Source organism: Paramormyrops kingsleyae, chromosome 8, assembly GCF_048594095.1.
Source record: "Paramormyrops kingsleyae isolate MSU_618 chromosome 8, PKINGS_0.4, whole genome shotgun sequence".
NCBI lineage: Eukaryota > Metazoa > Chordata > Actinopteri > Osteoglossiformes > Mormyridae > Paramormyrops > Paramormyrops kingsleyae.
In genome coordinates, this window is record NC_132804.1 from 21290013 (window position 1) to 21312411 (window position 22399).

General features: G+C 41.7%; 3 protein-coding genes across 4 annotated transcripts; 1 reads left to right on the forward strand and 2 right to left on the reverse strand.

Annotated features, from left to right (window-relative positions):
* Window positions 1-1329: 1329 nt before the first annotated feature.
* Window positions 1330-9745, reverse strand: ergic3 (ERGIC and golgi 3). 2 transcript variants are annotated; one of them, XM_023795354.2, is made up of 14 exons: window positions 9519-9744; window positions 9230-9300; window positions 8910-8997; window positions 8476-8595; window positions 8033-8126; window positions 7438-7603; window positions 7294-7351; window positions 6232-6246; window positions 5862-5893; window positions 5663-5759; window positions 3776-3840; window positions 3349-3485; window positions 3154-3209; window positions 1330-2436 (listed from the first exon to the last, which is right to left on the reverse strand). In XM_023795354.2, the coding sequence occupies exons 1-14, from the start codon at window positions 9604-9606 to the stop codon at window positions 2357-2359; spliced, it is 1167 nt and encodes a 388-aa protein (XP_023651122.1). In that variant the 5' UTR covers window positions 9607-9744; the 3' UTR covers window positions 1330-2356. The 2 variants fall into 2 exon arrangements, with proteins under 2 accessions (XP_023651122.1, XP_023651123.1); XM_023795355.2 differs by lacking the exon at window positions 6232-6246 and having other exon boundaries at window positions 9519-9745.
* romo1 (reactive oxygen species modulator 1) lies at window positions 3990-5311 on the forward strand. The gene is made up of 3 exons (XM_023795357.2): window positions 3990-4149; window positions 4530-4660; window positions 5072-5311. Exons 2-3 carry the CDS (start codon window positions 4530-4532, stop codon window positions 5178-5180), a joined length of 240 nt encoding a protein of 79 aa, XP_023651125.1. The 5' UTR covers window positions 3990-4149; the 3' UTR covers window positions 5181-5311.
* Window positions 9746-11853: 2108 nt separating the features above from the next.
* cyc1 (cytochrome c-1) lies at window positions 11854-18018 on the reverse strand. The gene is made up of 7 exons (XM_023795356.2): window positions 17894-18018; window positions 16564-16754; window positions 15678-15804; window positions 14925-15082; window positions 14672-14832; window positions 12901-13001; window positions 11854-12312 (listed from the first exon to the last, which is right to left on the reverse strand). The coding sequence occupies exons 1-7, from the start codon at window positions 17969-17971 to the stop codon at window positions 12208-12210; spliced, it is 921 nt and encodes a 306-aa protein (XP_023651124.1). The 5' UTR covers window positions 17972-18018; the 3' UTR covers window positions 11854-12207.
* Between the last annotated feature and the right edge of the window lie 4381 nt (window positions 18019-22399).

Sequence of the window (22399 nt, forward strand, 5' to 3'; positions counted from 1 at the left end):
CGAATTTCTTGAAAGTCGAACAAACCAGTTTGACCTAGAACTCGATCTGAATATCAGAAGTCGAACCGTGAACGCTGACCTAAAATAAATTGTACGCGCCAGGAAATGAGTCATACTACAATGCAATTCTTACTTGAATGCCTTCTTCACAGACTGGACGATTAACCAAATAAAGCAGCGCAACATTACAGTAACTAAGAATAAATAAACCACTAACTTACGTGTACTATTAGAGCATTTATGTAATTTATTTCAACTTTATTTTACCAGGTAAATTAACTGAAAACCAGTTCTCACTGCTTTACATGATATTCAGAAGAAATAGCAGATTACGCATCGGAACTGCCTGGAATACAAACGTCATGCGTGTAACTAAACTCTTCAGCCAGTAAGGGCAAAGTTGTGTCGTCACGGAGGCGGTTCCAGTTTGTGCAGCCGGGTGAGAGGTCGCAGTGCATCTAACCGTAATGCATTGCGTCAGGATCAGAGTGCGTTGCTTTAAGCCAGCGCTGTAAGCAAGTCGAACGCACCCAATGACCGGACTGGGGAAACAAACTGAAACGCGGACTTAATACAGAGGACTAATGACAACAACCAGAAACAGTTGATCACATGGGGATCCCACACGAGGTTAACGAGGGGGCGTGGCACACGGATGGAGTGGACGATAGGACAGGGGTAATGTTGGGATAAGTTCTTTATCGTTTTGGAAGCCATTAAGAAACAAATGCTCTTCTTGTTTTATCCAGTTCATTTTGTGTTTAAATGCTAAAAAACAAACAAACAAACAAAAAAAAACATATTTTGGGGGGCTGGGAACCAATTAATTGGTTTTCCATTATTTCTTATGGAAAAAATTCGATCAGAACTCGAACTTTTTAGGATTCGACCCGGAGTCCGGAACGGATTAAGTTCGAGAACCGAGGTACCACTGTACATTTATTATTATAAGGTGCCAGTATGGGTCGACGTACGGAATTTCTCCAGTATGTCCTGTCTTTAGCTTTCCCAGTGGCATATTCAGGCTAAAGCCATGTAGCCCACGTTACTCTGAGCTTGAATCGACCACATTCTGTTACTTATAAATGATGCGTTCATATATTATATATAGTTGAGGGAGGCGTAAAAAGAATTTCCCCACGGGGATTAATAAAGTGTACATTATTATTATTATTATTATTATATATTTAATAATTACAGCATTTTTTAAACTTTTTAAAAGCTATTTGGACTGCGTTGTAATTTCATGGCAAAAATGTACACTTTTTCAATGTACACGCGAATGTCATTAAAACCACGTCCATCTTTAACACTGTAAAGAGCACATCGTGACGGCGTTCAACATTTATTCACTTTTGTTTTTATAAACATGACAATTAAATATAAATACATCCGTTCAACATCCGGGTCATCCACGGTAAGAAACAGCAAACGCACACAAGCATACAAAACCTCGGACCCTGAATTTGGTCATTAAGGTGCAGTGATAATCAAAACGGCGCAGTAACGCTCGGCCTTTGCGACGACCCCCCCTCGCCGGCTGACTTCCACTCTTGCCGCTCAGTTGTAATTAACCGGTTGACATTTTAATTGTATTAAAGTCCCTTAGCACCACTGAGCACTCGGAAGCGGGCGTCACCAGCGCGTTACTGATCGCCGGCCAGCGTGCCCTGCTTCAGCCATCCCGGAGAGGGACAAAGACAGAACATACAAAAAGAAAAAGAAAAGACACCAACACGGTATCACCCGAAGCGGCGTGCATGAGAAATAATTCGACTGCATGTACACCTGCACACAAACGGAATACGAATCGGGAGCTCCCGTTGTCTCAGGACCCCGACTTCGGGACAAAGGAGCCGATTGAGCAGTGTTTGACTGTGGCACCACTATCTAGCATCCTGGCACAGACACATGGTATTAATGACTGAGGTGACCCAGTAAAATACAGCGTCATCAATTAAATCGAGGGAACGAAATGGCACCATTAAAAAAATTAAAAATTGTGAGAAAAAACGTTCCATAAAGTCTTCGACATATTTAGTGGCCAGATGTTTCAGTATGAGTGTTTTATAGACTGGCTTATGAATAAACATTTTAAACAGCCCACCCCACCCCGCAGACCAAAATTTCAGTGCTGTTTACTGGCCCAGTATCCACACTTATGCCATTCGGTCAGTAGGGGGCAGCACAGGGACCTGCTGGGCTACTTTAGTCTTGGGGTCTTCCAGGATTATGAAAGATGGTGTAAGGTTCTTAATTTATTTTTCTCTCTGCAACTTCATCTCTTCGAAGCAGAGCTTATGGAGACTAAGTAACCATTCGATAACAGAACTGTGATGATTTCTTAGTCTTCCAATTAAGATGCCTTTCCCAACTCTATCTTCTTCTGGATGGCCCGTGCAGAGTGGTATATCAAAGAGTCAATGAGCCCAGCAACTAGAGCAGGACATAGAAAGAGAATGTGGATGTAAATAAAAACATTTAAAAGAACTGGTGAAACAAATCTTGCAATATATTAAATCAAAACAATACAAATGAATATTCCAAAGCTGAGACAGTCATTGTGTAGAGGGCCTTCTTATCTTCAAGGCTCCACATTAATTTTGCATATGTTCTCTATTACGCCTCATCTTTAACAGCCCTTTACTGATATCTATCATTTTAACTCCGTGATGGTGCCATGTGACAGTATGGCAGTAATTTTCACAAAAACTGAAACTAAGGTGGATTATTGGAAAAGATGTTAACTCAATTTATTTGGCAGTTAAATACATGCACTTGTCACAAGTTCATAAAAAAGAAGCAATATAAGAATCGGCTATCCTTCATTTATTTTTAATCTTCAGTGTGCTCCCTTTATCTTAAATATGTAATGCATAAATGTATTTAAATGTATCATATTGTAAAACACAGGCACTTTCACTTCTTAATGCTGGTAATGCATCAGCAGAACAAGAAGAACGCATATATAGAAACACATGGATATTTAATATTCATTATTGTATCTCTGGATCTCTCAATACTGCTGAATTTCACTATATTGAGGCAATGATAAGTCCTGCCATAATGGAACTAAGGAAAGCATGATATCAAAGATTAAGAATCTAATTAGCTAAATAAAATCAACAAAGACAGAAGTGCTGACATACACACCTGTGAAAACTCCTCCAACGATTGCACAGACACCAGTCAGAAAGTGGGTAAAGGAACTGGGAAAGAAGAGAAAAGAAACGCATAAACAATATCCTGAACCATGTGAATTTGGACACAAAATGTTCATCTCCAGTATCCTACAGTAGCTGTTGTGTTAAGTTAAATGGATGAATAAATGAGTAATTTGTCACATACCGCTGCTTCTCTGTGAATTTGACCATCATTGGGGAGAGTTCGTATAGCACAAACACCCCCGGGAGACCCTGGTCACCAATCAGCCCATTGGCCACCTTCTCATGCCGGGTCACTGAGAACTGGTTGGTCTTTACCACCTGCCAAATACAAATAACAACTCATCATGGCATTATGAACGTATATATTGTTATATTTAATTATTTTCTATCCAAATGAAAAAAAGGTGTATACAATGAAAGACATGGACGTTAAAGTAATAATTCATGTTATAAAATGAAAGGAAATGTAATAATATCAGATCATTTCAATTGTAACTTTTGAAAAAGGGACTATATACTATTGAGCACTATGACAACAATTTGCTGTCCTAATGCCACTGGATTGCTGTTCACGTTATATTTGCATTTGTAAAACTTCATGGACTAACCTCTCCATCACCTTTAACGTAGACAGTGGGCACTATCTTCACAAAATACTGGTACATCATGGATGCTGAAAAAAGACAATGTACATTTGGGGGTGAACCTTAATACTGCAGTATAAATAATACAGTAACTCCCAAAAGTCAATTGTGCAGTTTTAACCACTAGGGGCGCTACGCTATTCAAGGACTGCCTTTTATCGCCCCTTGACCTCGATCACGTGATGCTGTATTTTTTTATGACATCACTTCCCTCTGCGTGATGGAGTCTTAGCTTGTCTTACCCCCCCACAGTGGTGGACGTGAGTCGCTAGATAATTTGGGAAATATACAGCTACCGAGAACGAAGCGCTACGACTCTAAACCATTGAATAGTAAAGGTAAGACTATATACACGGAGAGTGTAATGGAAAGCACAACGCTCTTTGTGTTTAAACATGGCTATGTCCATGTTTTCAAGGCCAGACCGAGGTGAAACGGGCACACATACGCTGTAACATGTTTAATTACAGAGGACTATCTCGCATTTTTGTGACTGGTATCGCCAAATATTTGGATTCGTTTACTTCAAATGTAGCTCGGAAGACGAAAAAAGGACAACTACAGGGTTTAAAAATGTACGTGCAACATGTAGTCCTTAAAAGTAGTATGTTTAGCAATGCCGTTAAACGAGACAGGACTTCTGCTGGTACTTTAAGGCACCTATTGCTTCGGTCATCCCGAAGCAGCGCTGATTTTGCGTATGCTGACACTCGCACAGATGCCAGTAGCCGTAGGACCATACGGACAGACCCAGCCGAACTGCTTTGACAGAATCAAGATGGGATTCATGATGGGCTTCGCCGTAGGCATGGCCGCAGGCGCTATGTTCGGTACTTTCTCCTGTCTGCGGTAAGTCATCGTACAGTCTCTCCCCTTCCCAAACTATGCCCATCCACACTTGCTTAAATTGCAGGATTGTTTCCTATGAGTTGTGAAACTAACACGTGCCTTTTGCGTAACCCCGATCCGAAGTTCACTGATGTGCAATCCCGAACACTACACACTGATAAATTAAATCAATCAGCCACCAAATAAAGCTTATGCTTTGCGTTATTATACTTTGCAATAATCTTGTATCTCAATTGTGGCACCTTTGCTTGATTTAATTTAAGGAGCGATTTTATGGGGACACCAGTGCGTGCACATTTTAGTAAAACCCTGTTAATGCTAGCAAAGAAATGCAGATTGTTTTATCATCTAACCCCTTTTGCCTTTTATGTGCTATGGTGACATCTCAACACGTGGCTTATTTCCCTCCAGTGTCGGGATGAGAGGGAGAGAACTCATGGGAGGAGTGGGAAAGACCATGATGCAGAGCGGGGGCACGTTTGGCACCTTCATGGCCATTGGAATGGGCATTCGCTGCTGAAATGAGTGTTTTTCCCCCACTCTCAACATAAGACTCTCCTGATTTGTGAAATTCTGAATTTGATTCACCATCTGCCACACTGTAAGCCGTATGGGAGAAATCACTTCAAATAAAGGCTGAGATTTAAATGATCACGGAAAATTACTCAAAAGCAAGACTTTCAGCCCCAAGTGACTAATTTCAGGTAAAGAACTGTAATGTCATTTGTCTTAGGTGGTATAAAAACCTTCATTTGAATATGACCAGACCACCTTCTTTGGTCTATCAATGTTCCCCACATTTAATCAGATTTCATTTAATTACATGGAAGAAAAGAGGCTTTGAAACCCAGAATGGGCTGGATTACTGTACATTTTCAATTACTGCCAGGTTTAAACCAATGAGAATTTAGGCTGGTTGAATGTCCATGATGACACCCATGGTAAGTTTCGAAGCCTCATTTCTCCCTTTGCTAACGTTTCACTCTTGGTAACTGTGCAAACCTTGTGGAGCTGCAACATGCGTTCCATCCAGGGGGTTGACGATGCCAGGGTAGTCTTTCCCAAAAGAGAGGTGTTTGATAAAGTGCGTCATGTTGATCTGGGAGAAAGATAACGGATGTCAGGGGAAGGCAAGCTGTTTTATCCATCCCAACTTCAAAATGTCCATTAGGAGCTACAAGTTGGCTCTCTGCATACTTACATTATCCAGTCCAAAACTTTGTAGGTCATGAACTGGAAGAAAAAGTTGAAGTGTTTCAGTTTTACCCTTAGATATACAGATATTTCAGTGGTCTGGATGCTCTTTCTGCATGAAATTCAGTTGCTGCATTATGCTGATGTAGATCTGCGTGCAACCAGCATATTGAGCACAGAAGTTGCTACATTAAATATGCAAGATTAAAACAGAACCTGGTGAGTTGTGTGCTTGAGTACCATCAAAAGCTAATTAGCATGAGAACTGATTATTTGCAATTTATCGCAGTTAAGTAACAGGGTAAATGCAGACTCAAGAGTTTACTGTGTGTTTGCAGGGGAATTTACAGATTTGATTTAAAAAAAGATTAACTTACTTTCCACAGCGTGCACTGCAGAAAGAAAGGGGGAGGGGGAGAGAAGTCACTATACAATGAACGTCAGAAGTACATAGAGAAGCCTGCACCGTGGAGAAGAGCGGGTGGCCCAGGCCTTTACATGAGCTCCACACTGAAGGACCGGCCTGTGGAACTCAGTAAAGCCAGTACTGACTGTGCATTGAAAGGACAGTGTGGTTGGGTTTCAGTTTTGGGATGCAGGCTATAATGGGCTTTTTTTTTCCCTGCTGTTCTTGATTAGACTGGTACTATACAAGCAAATAGCCAGTCTAAGCAAGACAGCTTAGACACTGGTTGGATCGGTCTACCCGGATAGTCAACTGCAGATAACTGGCATGAATGTGCCTCCAAACAAATCAGAATCAAACTGCGTGTGTATGTGTGTATCATACAGGTTGTCCTTTTGTATAGCGTATACCTTGTTACTTAAACTTGACAGAGAGAGAGACGGCAGAAAAAGTTTGAAGCAGCATGCCGGTATTTCAGTGATGAGAAATTCATGTTGGGTTTTATTATTGGAAAAAAATGTATAGAGAAGAGGAGCTGATGTAGCATCACAGAGCGAAGCAGCCAGTCTAGGAATATGGGAGACTTACTGCCTTTGGTGTGCTGCTATTCAGCAGCAATACAATGTGCTCTTGGGTGTAAGCAAACAGACTGTAGCCTGTACCCACACTTGGTTTGATTCCATGAGGGTATTGTGTGTAACAATGAAAATGCTCCCTCAGGGCACCCTCATCGTTTGGTGTCGGTTAGCGGTGGGAAAGTAGCCGTATCCAGCCCCACAACACTTCGGTTAGTTCAAACTTGTTTGGTGGTTTTTAATTACCCGTGACTCCTAAGGTCCCGAGGAGAAACAATGACCTGCTTCCACAGGTGATCGTTTAAAAAAAATCTCTGCATGTATTATGAGCCGTTCGTAATAACATAACTAGGATACAAGTTTAGGATTTACATCGACCCAAAGATGCAGGCCAGGAGAGCCCTTCCATCTCCCCCTGTTCCCAGTGGTGCTTTGTGGCTCTCAATGACCAGCCTTACCGTGAACGTGAGACTGCTGGAAACTCTTCCCAGGGGCAAAGTGAAAATTTCCTGCCACCTAGTGGGGCAAAAAAAAAAAACCAATGATACGGAAGGAAGGAGGGACAGTGAACGTGCCTATCGTAGCATGTGGACGAGGAATACCTTGTTGACTTCCAGGAAGCCGAACACCTGGCAGCCCTCGTTCTTCTGCTCCTGCATCTTCTGGCTGAAGCCTTCTCGCTTGCACTGCTCGATGGTGTCTGGGTTCTTGAACGCCCACCCTCTCCGCCGGTATGCCTCTCGCACGTCATCACAAGTGTTGCAGCATCTACCACAAATGTAGACATTGATGTCTATTTAGCAGATGCTCCAGTCCAAAGCAACATACAACTGAGGATCAGAAAGTAGGGTCAGCCAGCATCCCTGGTTAAAGACCATGCTCAACAGTGATATTAATCTGCTGTTGGATTCAGACTCACATCTTCCAGACAGAGACATCAATCACTAACTCGCTGAGCTACACACAGATGGAGCTGTGGGACATGCAACATCCAGATACGCAATACCAGTCACATTGTCTCAGTATTCAATGTTGTGTTAAACCCTTATTAAATATTCAAGTTATCCTAGTGGTCATAAAAGGGCTAGACTAATGATAGACCAGTTAAATGGAGTCCATATATGTAGATTACAATGGCTTCTCATAACTACAGGTCACTCAGCCCCCTCTCAGTGATCTGACTGCCTGGAAACTCACTTATGGTCTTCAGTTTCAGCGCCATAACAGCTCTCACACCGATCAGGGTCTAGCTTGCTGGGGTCAAACAGCTCTCCTTCCTCTATCCCCAGATCTGCAATCAAATATGTGGAAACAGAATGTGGAGGATGAATGTGAGATGAGCCCCAAAAACTACAAACGAAGATATGTGTAGCATTCTAGTCCACTGTGAAATTTTATGTCTACAGAATGCTAGGAGCAAAAAAAGGAAATATGTGTAGCATTCTGTTCCATTGTGGAATTATATGTCTACACAGCGCTAGATGCCCATCTTCCTTAGGTAAATTCCACAAATAAAACACAAGCATTTAAGACATTGTTGCATGATACTAAATAAGGAAACAGATTTTTTAAAAAGTGGATTCCCAAAGGAAATGGTGAAAGTCCAATGGTCTGGTGCAGACATCAGAGCATCCCCTCACCATGTCTTTCTGCCTCGGAATTGACAGATTTTCCATCTTTGTCCAGCCTCTGTTTAAAGAGGTTGTGCTCAACATCCAGCTGCTGTTCACCAGCAACATCCATAGCATCAATGCTTAGATCTGAGGGACACAAGGTTACGCAGATTTAATGCAATTCTCAAACACCTGAGGTTAATGTGAGCATAATCCTACATCTGAATTACAGTTAAGTATTGCACCAGATGTGAAATCCTGGCAGTGATAGATTAACCTCAGAAAAATGATGCGTGTAATTTCTGACAAGAAAAATATTTTAAACTGTCGTATTCCAGTAATATAATTAAGAAGATTGGGCAAATCATTGTGCCAGCATTTCAGACTGATAACTATACAGGAAAAAAAATACTTCCTATTGTTATTGATAAAAATGTTGAGAAATGAAATTTCCTACTTACATGCACATGGCATATGAGGGAATATAACATCAATGTTGATTTTCAACTTATCTCCACGTGATGTGTCAACAAACAATTCTGGATGAACCTATAAAAAATAATCGCTCATTACAAGGAATGAATACGCTCTTTCGATTTTATTTTGCCCGTCATATCAAAATGAGTTTCAGTCACGCACAAATTATGGATATATACCGACTATGATTTTGATTAAAAAAACACGACTACGAGAAAGTTGTATAAATAATGAAACGCACTAAACATTAAAATCTTGATAAATACTTAACACACATTTACTGCTTGTGAACATAATGACCTACCTCCTTAGTGAGATAATACTGCAACTCTGAGAAGAACAGGATCAACATAATTAACCCACTAATTATGGTCACTGGAAGAAAAAAAAAGAAAATGAATTACATTTAGTGTACCCTGAGCAATTGTGCAAATCCACTGATACAACAGGCTCAGTAACATCAGAAGCCGGTAAATACCGAAATAACGATGATCAACAGTATGCCGCGCACATTTACCCTGCCTATCCCCCGTTAGCCTGAATAGTTAACTAGGCACTCTCCGTGATACATTTTCCTTAACGGACGCTCTCACCCGTAGCTCCTCCGCATGTTTTTATTCTGAAATCTTCCAGAGTTTTAGGGTATGCATCAAACTGCTTCAGTTTATTCAAAGCCTCCATTTTCGCCCTCTCACACAGGTTGGGGGCAACACGGAAACCTACGGCACTTCCGGTACACAAAGGGCGTGCGGCCGACCAGTGAGAAACCAGCACGTAGTTGAGCCTCCGAATTCAAGTTCGGAAAAAATCGGAAAGATGCCACAAAGCCGAGCGGGTCTGACTCAAGTGGGATACCTTCATGAAATGATGACAGCAAATCTATTTTTGATTGTGTTATAATGAATACCTTATTATACTTAGATATACAATTTGCAGCCGGTAAATTTTCTATAAACCTTTATGGTATTATTTATGGTGCTATTTTAAAATTATAAATATTAACTAATTATTATACAGTATTTTAACACATATTTACTTCCTTTACCCGCAATAACGAGACGCTTGTATTTAAATTAATTAATTCTGACCCCCTAATATTAAACTCTTTCCTACATGGTTTTATATAGTTATAATTTTTCTTCCCATTATGATTACATTTCTGTATTTTCATGTATTATTTTCCTTGATGTATTCGTTTAATATTAATAAAACTTTAAAATCGCATAGCCCAATTACGTGTATCCTGTGTAATTTTGGTTGTGCTTCCACATATAGCTTATGTTATTAATTTTTTCCCAAATATTGTGCCCAAACATAATAATCTAAGTTCACCAATTTGCTATTCAGTTGATGATGTTGGTTATATTCTTTTGCAATATAGACAAACGGCATACTCGTTCGTATGGTCGAGTGTAAAGTGTCCATCTCTTCCCTCCTGCAATTTCCACATTATATTAATGTTTAATGCAGTGGTTCTCAAACTTTTTCAGCAGGAGGCCCCCTTGTGTAGGATGAATCCTTTTGTGTCCCTCCTCCTCAAAAAAAAGATCATGACGCAAAACATCTTCAAACTTACAATTTTACTTAATTTTAGATTTTAGATTCTGTTTGTAGTCTTTATTTCTCTGGTTTGTTAAATTTACATTTCACAAAATATAACATTTTATTAAAACAGTTTTGACAGTAAAACTTACATTGTCTGAAAAGTGCAACAAAAGTACTGAATACTGAACAGTAATTTATGATGTCCATAGCAGCGTAGTGTGCTACGTAAAATTTATATATATATTTTTAAATACATTATATTTTACATAGGTTGACAAGCCTGATTTACATACAGGTAATTTTTTTTTTAGATTCTACAATTTCGATGCGGCCCCCCTAGCGCCATCTGGTGGCCCCCAGTTTGAGAACCACTGGTTTAATGGACTCAGGATAGAGTACCGAACGTCGACTAAAGCGTATTAAAATATTAAATCAGCGCGGAGTGGCAGGGAAGAAGTTTATTTATTTAACACGTTGTTCGTTTTCCCGCGATCATTTCCGATTTGCAGTGACCCTGAGCTACCCATCTGTATTTTTTTTATATAATTATAATTAATATATGAAAACGTTTCGTAAATTTTTCTTTCATTCTACAGTCCTGTCAAGCCTATTGTGCCAGTTTACTGGAGAATTGGCCTTTATTTCCAATTCCAGAAGATTTGTGTCTCAGACTGGTTGATGTCAGGACATCTTTTCAGCCGATTTTTTTTTTTTTTAAGTTGAACTGGTGGAGGACTCGTGCCTTGCAGCCGTGATGGAAAAAGACGCTAAAACCATAAAAGTTATTTTTTAGGGCGAAACTTAAACATGGATGCGTGAGAAAACAGAGGGTATTTCAAATGCGCGAGAGATAGCAGGTCAGATTTTACTCCAGGTTTAAAGCATCCATCCATGACGGTTTCTCCCGTAACAATCACCACAGTAACAAAACTGTGTTAGTACTGCACACAGTCAGATCCTATGGGTCATGTAGAAATCCCAGTTAGCGGATTGCATGCGGTATAAGACTATGGCGCTGTAAGCCCCGTGGTCCCCTTTAACATCAATAGGTGTCAACAAATGGTAGTAGTAATAATAATCAATGTCATTACATCTTGGACACCTTATGTTTAAATGTAGAATGTTCACAGATAAATGTTAACAGTAATGTACTTTCAAATATCAGCTACCTAAGATAGACCAAACTGTATTCTGACAGCCTGTATTCCCACCTGTTAGATACGTTTCCCCGGTCCAGTATCTGGCTGGGATTGAAAACTAATACTACAAGTGCATGAGATATCAGGTCAGTAGGCATGCCTAATGTTTATTAAAGCTCTACAAGTTTGATTACACTAAGTTACTAATATGGCATTTTTAAGAACCAGCGCAAGGTCAGCGAAATTCAGTAGTTTTTTTTATTAGGTATACCTCTGTATAACAGGTATTCATGTGTTTTGGACAATTCACAAAGCTCAAAACATAACTCGTTCCCCAAATGAACTGAGACCACCTGTGACCAATGTTTCCCGTTTCTCTTTTTATAATTTATTCTTTTTTTTAATAAAACATTGAGCACGAGGTCTTGTCTTTAAGCTCCTTCGGAAGAGGAAAACTGCAAAATGACGCATTATTCAAGTGATGTAGATGAGAGCGAATCACTGTGCGAGTCGCTCTTCCCCAGCACTGATTGTGAATCGGAAACTGGATCCAGTCAGGGGAATGAGGTGGCGAGGCAGCCGGGGGGGGGGGGGTGTTTCACTTAGGCGGTCTGTAGGCGATCTTGCGGCTCTTCAGGACGGTCCACCTGTGTCTTTTCAGGTAATAAACTAGGGGCACCAGGATTGCGGAGCCCATGAGCATCTGGGGGGGGGGGGGGGGGGGGGGGGGGGGGGGGGGGGTTGGGGGTTGGTAGAGGCAGAATGTTGACATTTACACTGGGAAATAGTACATTATGGACATACAGCTGTCATGGACTCGACTAGACACGAGTGCAGCTAGGCTGAGCTTCCAGTGAAAGCCCAGTGGAAGCAGGGGTTCGGGCAAGAGCTACACAACATCCTCCAAATAAAGCATGAACCTAATTAGATAACTATTCAAATCAACACAGCATACAGGCAAGCACGAAACATTTCTAATCATTTAACATATCCTAAACACATTATATAAAGTTAGAAAACAGTTATCTCTGTTACCCACCAGCATTACTGAGCTGACTGGCATACAGATTTACTTAAAACACTGACATTTAGTAGCTCAGGTGTAACAGTGTTTACCCATTGATATAACTGGATTTTTTTGATGGTGGGGGGGTCCAGTTAAAGGATCTGGCTCAAGGGTACAACATTAGTGTCTTTCGTGATCAGGCAACCTTTGGGTGTTGAGTCCATAGCTACCGGCCCGCCCAGGAGATCAGCTGTAAAGGCCCCGGCGATGTGCCGACAGTCTCACCTTTAGACCCATACGCTTGCGTTGATCGTGCTCTGGCTCTGCTGCCCACCGCAGGAAGGTACACACATCTTTCGCCACTTGGCTCATGGTGGCGGGGGTCCCTGTAGAGGGGCAGCAAGAACCACCTCAGCTCACCTGCTCAGCATGGTTTGAATTACTGGGGGTACAGTACCCCCCGATCAAGACCCAGACCCCCCCCCCCAAATAGATAAAAATAGCAGTTTGGGGGGGTCTTAACATTTTTATTTTGTTGTAAAAAAAAATAGATAACCTCACCTTGTAGAAAAATATTATGCAAAACGATTTCAGACACCCCTAGTGTGGACCGTACCATTTTAACCACCTTGGCGCTAGAAGCAGCTTAGCCAGTCGGTTGCGTCATTCATTCTCATTGAGTGACATGTTCGTTGTGTTCGTCTGTCATGGTGCTGTTTGTCGTGCATTGGTCAATGTAAGTAGCCAGCAGAAGTCTAGCCTGTTGAAAATGTGTTATTTTACAACCTTCATTTATTCGTTTAAGTGTTTCATCTACTAATGCAAGCTGACATCTTTATACGTTGAATTACTTACCACTGTCCTTCTGAGACCGGTACAGTTAACGTTAGTCAATTTAACTAGCAAGATAAGCTAAGTTTTCTATTTAAACCAGGCTTATTTATTGAGGTAAAATCAATCATTCGTCATTTTCCAAGGAGATGAACTCCCTATGTTTTCATTCTGATTGTATCATGAATAAATTTGGCCTTTAAGAACATAAGAAACTTACAAACGAGAGGGGGCCATTCGGCCCATCAAGCTAGTTTCTGAAATTAATTCGCCATTTAGCTTGTGTGGTTTGTTATTAGGCCAAAGTTAAGTTAATAGAAGTGTTATGAAGGCAGTACCCCCCAATTATGGAGGGGTAATTCGCACTCTGCTGCTCAGCCATGTACAACAGTCAACATAAACTGCTTCACCACAGAAAATCCCCACCTGCTCAATGTGGATGATACAATATAAATTTCAGAAAATGTACACTTTGTAATGTTCTGTATGTTTCATGTTAACATTTTGCCCCTGAAGTAAAGAAAGCACTAACTGATAATTACTACAGCCTGCTCAAGGGTGTGTACTAATGCTGTATGTCAGTGTTTCCTAATCCAGTCTTCTGAGACCCACAGACAGGTAGGTAGGCAGCAGGGAGCAAAAATGTTGACTGCCTGGTAGGGAGCTGAATGGGAGCAAAAACATGGACCGACTGTGGGTCCCCAAGGACCGGATTGGGAAACACTATACCGTAACGCGAGGATTAGGCCACTTTAAGTAGATCCTGTGGGCTGTCATGGTTTAATGTAGTAGGGGTTCTCAACCCCAGTGCACAGACTGGTACAGGTCTCTGCCCAGTTTTCCAGAGGGGTTGGTTATTTTCCAAAAATAAACCGTACATTTTTTTTTTACAACCCCTCATGTTTGTACATTCTGTTTGCATTTGGAAAAAATGAAAACAATTAAATTATGAATCTGTCAAGTGATCTGCTGGTCCCCCCCCCCACAGCCATTTCACTGGCACCTGAAATATCTGTACGACGTAAACCAGACTGGAGACATCAAAAGTTTGGGGACCCCTAGTGTAACATACTGAAACTATCCTTTTCTGCTTGAACGTAACAGTGTTTTACAATGATTAAGTGCGATAGCTCAATTCCAAACCATAAATACCTCCAATCAACTGCTTATCCAATACCAGGTAGCGAGGAGGTGGGAATGCAGTGTTGGCGGTGTGATAACTGACCATCCTCATACTCCAGCACCTCATTGTAGATTGGGGGAGCCATCGCGATGGCCTGGCCAGGGAAGTAAGGGTTGTAGTAGAGCCCCTCCCTCACAGAAACTCCCGCAGGGGGGTCGCAGTAGCCCGTCAGCAAGGAGAACACGTAGTCCTCCCCACCATGTCTTCAAGGAGAATGAAAGGAGAAAAACAATGCATGCATTAAAAATTAAAGATAAATGTAAACAAACAAACAAGCAGCAGGTGCAGGCGGTACCTAGCATTGACGATATAACTGAGGTCTGGGGGTAAGGCTCCACTGTTGGCTGCTCGGGCCGCCTCCGGATTAGCGTACGGCTTGGGGAAGTAGTCAGAGAGCTTTCCTGGTCGGGTGAACATCTCTCCACTCTCATCTGGGCCGTCCACCACCTCGATCTGAACGAAGCACAGAGAGGGCCTTAAACGCCGGTTCCTGAGCAGCTAAAAATAATCACACTAGAAACTCTGGGGATTTGTTTTCCATACCCAAAAAACTACAATGAATGGATGTTATAGTTAATAATCATGAGTGTGTAGCATTAGTCGCATCTGTATCAGAGTATAAGAGAGAAACTTCAGGCTGCCTTTGAATTAGCAGCAGTTTTAAATTCACTACCTAAGCGACTATTTTACAAAGCCAATAATTTTTTAAACGATTAAACAGTTAACATGTCATGTGTTTTCTAAAGCTGCTTCTTATATAGGCTCGGTCGATGTGTAGGTTTGTTTTGCTTAGTGTAAACGAGTTAATGAATCTCAACCTTTACATGACAGACAGTGGACACACCCTCAGGGCACGGCTGAAATGCAGCCAACTGCCCGCCGGGTTTCTGAGCTGCTTCTCTGCACAGATGTTTGGAGCTGCACTTGTCTCAGTCCAACTTTGTTGGATGAGGTTGATTAAACTCCACTGGGGCAAGAGGGATATTTGGTTGTCCCTGCTGTACCTCCATCTTCATTACTGCTCACAAACAAGGCGAGACCCTGTTACCTCCTCAGCCAGAGCCTTGACTTCAGCCTCTGTGTGCGACACGCCCACAAGGTTACGGAAGGCCAGATACTCCATGCTGTGACAAGCAGCGCACACCTGCTTGTACACCTCGTACCCACGGCGAATGCTGAGGATGTGAACCGGAACAATTGTTAGTTTCCTTGTGTGGCTATTTATTCTTGTCATGACTAGACACTGCAGCATTCTGATCAAAACCAAATAAATATGTACAGATGCTCCTTGCTTTCCAGTGAGTCGACTTACAGTTTCTGACTTTACGATGCTGTGATACAGTGCGCACACTCAGTAGTCAGCTTTTAATTTTCATCCATTCCGGGATACCGATATGCCGTACGATACTTTCTACTGATACTGGCAGCATCCATCCAGCTGCACTTACAGTCTTAGTACAAGTTAGTAGCGACCGTGAGAATAAAACGTTTAATGTATTTAGCTAATTACAGTATTACTTTACTTATACAGTGACAGTAGTTGTGCATTTAATTATCAATTTCATATTCAACTTGTGATATTTTCCACTTACGATGGGTTCATCAGAACGCAACATTGGAAATCGAGGAGCACCTGTATTTTGCCAGCTTTGATTTACACCATTAAGTTTTGTATAACCTGTTTTATAATAAAAAAAATAAATGGCTATAATTAAGATCAGTAAAATCATCCATATGTATCAATTTTCTTAGAGATCACAAAAATGTCTTATTTTGGAAATTTGTAGCTGACTGAACTACTGTGTTGGAGTGACACTGGAAGCATTAACATTTATACAGTAAATAATAACAATGCATAATTCCAGTTTGCTGTGAGCTTTTCTTTGCTGGAGATCCCACAAAGCTGACTTCAGACTTAGCGAGAGGAGGGGCACCTGGCATGATCCAGAGACGACAGCATCCCGTTGTGACTCCATGGATACGAGGGTGGGTGCAGCTCCAGGTCGGAAGCCTTCACAGACTGATGTAAGGCCAAGGCGAGACCAGCACCCCCTGCTGTCAGCACACCCAGCGTGGACAGTGCCACCTTTTTACCCCGGGAAAGGCTTGCAAACGACATACTGGCCTGGAAGGATAAAGAAATTTTAGAAGGATCTGAGATACAGACCACAGCTTCAAAGCAACGGTTAACCGTATCACAGACAGGATAATGGAATCATGTCTATGGGAAATATCTACACTTAATACATATGCAGTTCTAAAGGTCGTCAGTCCACACACTGGGATACATCAGGGTGACCCTTCAGAACGTCACAGTTCAAGCAGCTCTGCCGGCTAAACATACAGCCTGCATGGCCCAGTCTCTGTCAGAGATACACAACCACCTATTCCTTTGGTCTCACTCTATTAAACTAATAAGATGTGATCGCCAGGTCTCTTCCATCTCACCCCATTAACTGATTTATTTATTCTTCAGGCACAGAATAACCTGAAACAGTTGTTTTGGAGGTTAAATATAAAAAGGTACACGGAAGAATAACATGAGTCAATGAGTTTTGGATGAGGCACCTACTCACACCATCTTATAAGAATAAATAAGAAAAAAAGAGACACCATTCATTGAATGTTATTTGTATGGCCTGTGAAGTTAGTTTTGCTGTACAAATAAGCTGATATTACAAAGTCGGCAGCAACTTTGTATCTATGGAAAGTGGTTGTCTAATGAGCTGTCCGGGACACCGCGACTGAGTGCTTCTAATTACAGATGTAAGCACACGAATACCACGCCGATTTGCTGGACGACCCAGATTTAATGCCTTTGTACAAGCCTGCAGTCCATAAGCTGCCAATGGACAGCAAATTCACGATCATTGGCTCACAAATATTTAGTGAAAGAAATATGAAAAGCCAGCGTTTCTGCCTAAACGGACGAGCTATTATGTCACCTTTGCCTCTGCATGAGCTGCTGAACGTGATCACGATACGTACAAAATCATCGGTAAGACTTTTTGTGTGAAATAACTTAACAAAAAACATCACGCAAATAACGTGATTAAAAAGAAGCTGTTATTGACTCTCGCCACCTTTCCTGTTAAAGGACTCATTTATAAAAGTAACAGGACACGATTCCCTGAATGACCTTGCATTGCTCTTACACTATCCATCCAAAATCCTTAGGCAGTATTCCGCTTCCGTGCACTCCGCCACCATACGGAAAACAGCGCATGCAATGCACACGACGCTGTACGCAAAAACAGCCTTTACCCTGGGAGTGTGAACAGATTTCGGAGCGTTCAGTAAGGTTCTGCCGCTCCCGGTCACCACCACCCGAAGCGCCGCCATCTTCTCGTTCGTGAAGGTAACAGGACTTCCGGTGGTGATTTGCCCACCTCCATCGGTCAAACGTTAAAACTTTTTTTTTTTAAATTAAATAATAAAACCCAAAGAACATATTACAAGACTAAACTATGTACGATGTCCCTGTTTTGTGGAAATTAAATTAATTTTGAAATAAAACAGCTCTAAAATTTTTCTAAAAATGTTTTTTTCTCTATTGCCACCTACTGCCTGGAGGATTTACTGCAGCACATTGGTGACACTATTATAAAGGTTAGAATGCTGCAGTAAAAATAGACACGTCAATGGCATAAAAGCCTCACACGCACACACACAAACGAATATAGATAACGAATACAGTGGTACCTCGGTTCTCGAACTCACTAGAACTCGAATTTCTTAAAAGTCGAACAAACCAATTTGACCTAGAACTCGATCTGAATATCAGAAGTCGAACCGTGAACACTGACCTAATATAAATTGTATGCGCCAGGAAATGAGTCATACTACAATGCAATTATTACTTGAATGCCTTCTTCACAGGCTGGACGATTAACCAAATAAAGCAGCGCAACATTACAGTAACTAACAATAACTTACGTGTACTATTAGAGCATTTATGTAATTTATTTCAACTTTATTTTACCAGGTAAATTAACTGAAAACCAGTTCTCACTGCTTTACGTGATATTCGGGAGAAATAGCAGATTAAAAAGCATCGGAACTGCCTGGGATACAAACGTCATGCGTGCAACTAAACTCTTCAGCAAATAAGGGCAAAGGTGTGTCATCATGGAGGCCGTTCCAGTTTGTGCAGCCGGGTGAGAGGTCGCAATGCCTCTAACCGTAATGCATTGCATCAGAATCAGAATGCGTTGCTTTAAGCCAGCGCTGTAAGCAAGTCCAACGCACCCAATGACCGGACTGGGGAAACAAACTGAAACGCGGACTAATGCTGCATTCCATTTCGAAAATCGGATCCCGAGGCAAATAGAATGCAGCATTAATACAGAGGACTAATGACAACAACCAGAAACAGCTGATCATGGGGATCCCACACGAGGTTAACGAGGGGGCGTGGCACACGGAAGGAGCGGACGATCGGGGGCCGGGGCAGGACAGGGGTAATGTTGGGATAAGATCTTTATCGTTTTGGAAGCCATTAAGAAAACAATGCTCTTCTTGTTTTATCCTGTTAATTTTGTGTTTAAATGCTACAAGAAAAAAATAAAATAAAATAAAAAAACATTCAGGTGTAATTTTGGGGGGCCGGGAATCAATGAATTGATTTTCCATTATTTCTTATGGGAAAAATTCGATCAGAACTCGAACTTTTTAGGATTCGATTCGGAGTCCGGAACGGATTAAGTTCGAGAACCGAGGTACCACTGTATAGAATTGTATGGTACTATATTTCGTTATCCTATTAGGTTATGTGCCGCCTCCAAACAAGCTTTCTTCTTTTTTGGAGATAAAAGAATATAATCTGAAGTAATTGGTACATATAAGACCACCACAGCCAAAATATAAAGGAAAGACGTGCGTTTCCCTTTCTTTCCCAAAGGTGGCAGGCTAACCTTATTGGTGCCTCCTTTTCGAGGCAGATCATAGTTTTCTTCAGCCCTGCAAGCCTGTCCAACATAAGAGGCTGGAAATACAGATGGATAGATATATCGATATCTCAGAAATGAGCATATAACAATCACATTTCCGAAATGAACTGAGCACTTTATTATGAACACCTGTGCAGCTGCTTATTCAATAATCTTATCAGTCATGATCTAATCATATGCCAGCAGTACAATGCATAAAATCATGTGCAGCATCCTGTCATCCTCATAAGGAGCTTGTTATTGTTCACATCAAACACTAGAATGGGGAAAAATGTGATCTCAGTGACTGTTGGTGCCAGACATACTGGTTTTAGTATATCTTTAACTGACTATCTACTGGGATTTTCACACAATAGTCTCTAGAGTGTACCCAGAATGGTGCGAACAGCAGTTCTGGGACAAAAACAGACTGATTCGAGCTGACGGAAAAACTGTACCGTAACTCAGATAACCACTCTTCACAACTGTGGTGAGCAGAAAAGCATATCGGAATGCACAACATGTTGAATCTTGAGACGGATGAGCTACAACAGCAGAAGATCATGTCGGGTTCCACTCCTGTCAGCCAAAAACAGAAAGCTGAGGCTGCAGTGGGCACAGGCTCACCAGAACTGGACAATGGAAGACTGGAAATGCATAGCTTGGTCTGATGAATCTTGATTCTGCTGAGGCACACAGATGGTAGGGTTTGAATTTGGCATCATCAGCCAGAATCCATGGACCCAACCTGCCTTGCGTCAACTGACCAGGCTGGTGGGTGAGGTACTGGAGTGGGGAATGTTTTCTTAGTACACTTTGGGCCCGTTAATACCAATCAATGGTCACTCCAATGCCACAGCCTGTTTGAGTGTCCCTTCAGCATCCCTTCATGGCCACAATTCAGCCATCTTCTAATGACTACGTCCCACATGAAAATCCACCATGTCACAAAGCAGAAGTTACCTCAAATTGGTCTCATGAATATGAAAATGAGTTCAATGTCCTTCACTGGCCTTCCTAGTCACTGGCTCTTGATCCAGCAGAACACCTTTGGGATGTGGTTGAACCGGAGATTTGCAGCATGGATCCATGCCACAAAAAACGGAGGCTTTTTTGAGAGTACAGGGACCCCCCACCCACCATTAGTAAACTGTTCCTAATAAAATGCGCAGTGAGTGTACATTTTAAACGTGGAAATTCAATAATGAAATATAACTGATGTTTTTTTTGGTTGCAGATGAGAAAGAAAAGTATCATCCTTAGGATGTGTATATATAATCATTTCAGTGTTAGAAATGTGGTTAATAAAGGCAAGCATTCACGGTCCTTATTAAGAGCTTGCATTAAATCTGTTGAAAATGGACCTAGTATGGCTTGCCTTAAATAGTTTGTTATGTAAATTATAGGGGGAATTAATTGTGCGTACTGTGCTAAATCAATTTGACATCTAGTGTTTCGTTAGTGCTATAAGACCTTTCCACAGGTGCAGAGATTTTTTACAATACATTGTCTCCCAAAGGACTGAAGTACAGCTGCGCTTCTTGTAGAAAGTTGAAATGTTGACAGATGAGGCAGCTTGTTGGATTACAGGGAAAAAAAGATGATGTGAGTCATAGGTAGAGTGAGTAGGAGTGGAAGGTTTTTGTTGTTGTTGTTGTTTTGGGAGCCATTCTAAATTTGAATGCCAACACGAGTTCTTAATTCCCTGGCGATTGTGCATCCATATATCTCCATTAAAGTTCCTGCTGAAAAAGCCTCATGAAACATATCTTTGAAACTCAGTCCCAAATCACAATGTAAATCACTACTGTGCAGCATGAGTTTTATGCAGAATGCAGTTTCTGGAGCAAAGGAGCATGTATGACAAAATAACATCAATAATACAATTGCAATGAGCCAAGTGTTCAGAACTGTCTGCAGTAGGGAAAGCTGCCTGGAACTGCCAAGCTTGGTCAACTAAGTTAATAGAAAAGATGTTCTTATTATTTGGGAAATTATGAGATGCATGACATTCGCCTCCAGGTGCATCAGAGGGGTATGGATACCTTGGCAGATTCAGAGGGGTCCAGCACTTGACAGGAGCCCTGGTATATGTGAGATAATATGTGAAATTGAGTGGGCGGGGATAAAGTCACATTTTGACAGGGGGCCCAAAATTTCTCGTATACCCCTGTTAATTGCTAATGTTTCTAATGTGTTTCTAATGAATCTCTGGTATTTTGTGATGGCTCCTGCGTTTCTGTCTGTCCCTTTCTGGGAGAGCAATCATGGATAGGTGCTGCATCCTGCTATTAACACTGTACTACCTTTGAACGTCATGTCTAGGAAGGGGTGTTTTAGTGCACGGGCTTAAGGACCCCCCCCCCCCCACCTCATCACCAAATTTTATTGCCCCCCCCCCCCCCCACAACAACATTTACCGTTGCAGCTACCAGTACCCCCCACCCCCCCCAGTCAACTTCTATCATCGTTCCCACTCCCCTCCCACCCTGGTCAGTAACTAGACCTTCCCTGAAAATAGTAGGGGGTGCTCTAACCATGATAATGTGCCTCTGCTACTACTTGCAAGGCGACATTTCTCCTCAATACCCTGACCTCCATCTGACTTCTGTCAGGGTCTGTGCCCATCCGACCCTGTCTTGTCCCCATTTTGGCCAGCAGGCATTGCTGGTCATCCGCCCCCCCCCCCCCATCTTACGGTATGCCCGCTACATAGCTCAAAGGGTTGAGTGTGGGGCTTAGAGGCTGAAACTCTCTGGTCATGAGTTTGAGGCTGGTTGCTTAAACCTTTTATTTAATAATAATTGCTTTTCTGTTTCCTTGGTGTCTGTTATTGTTTGTG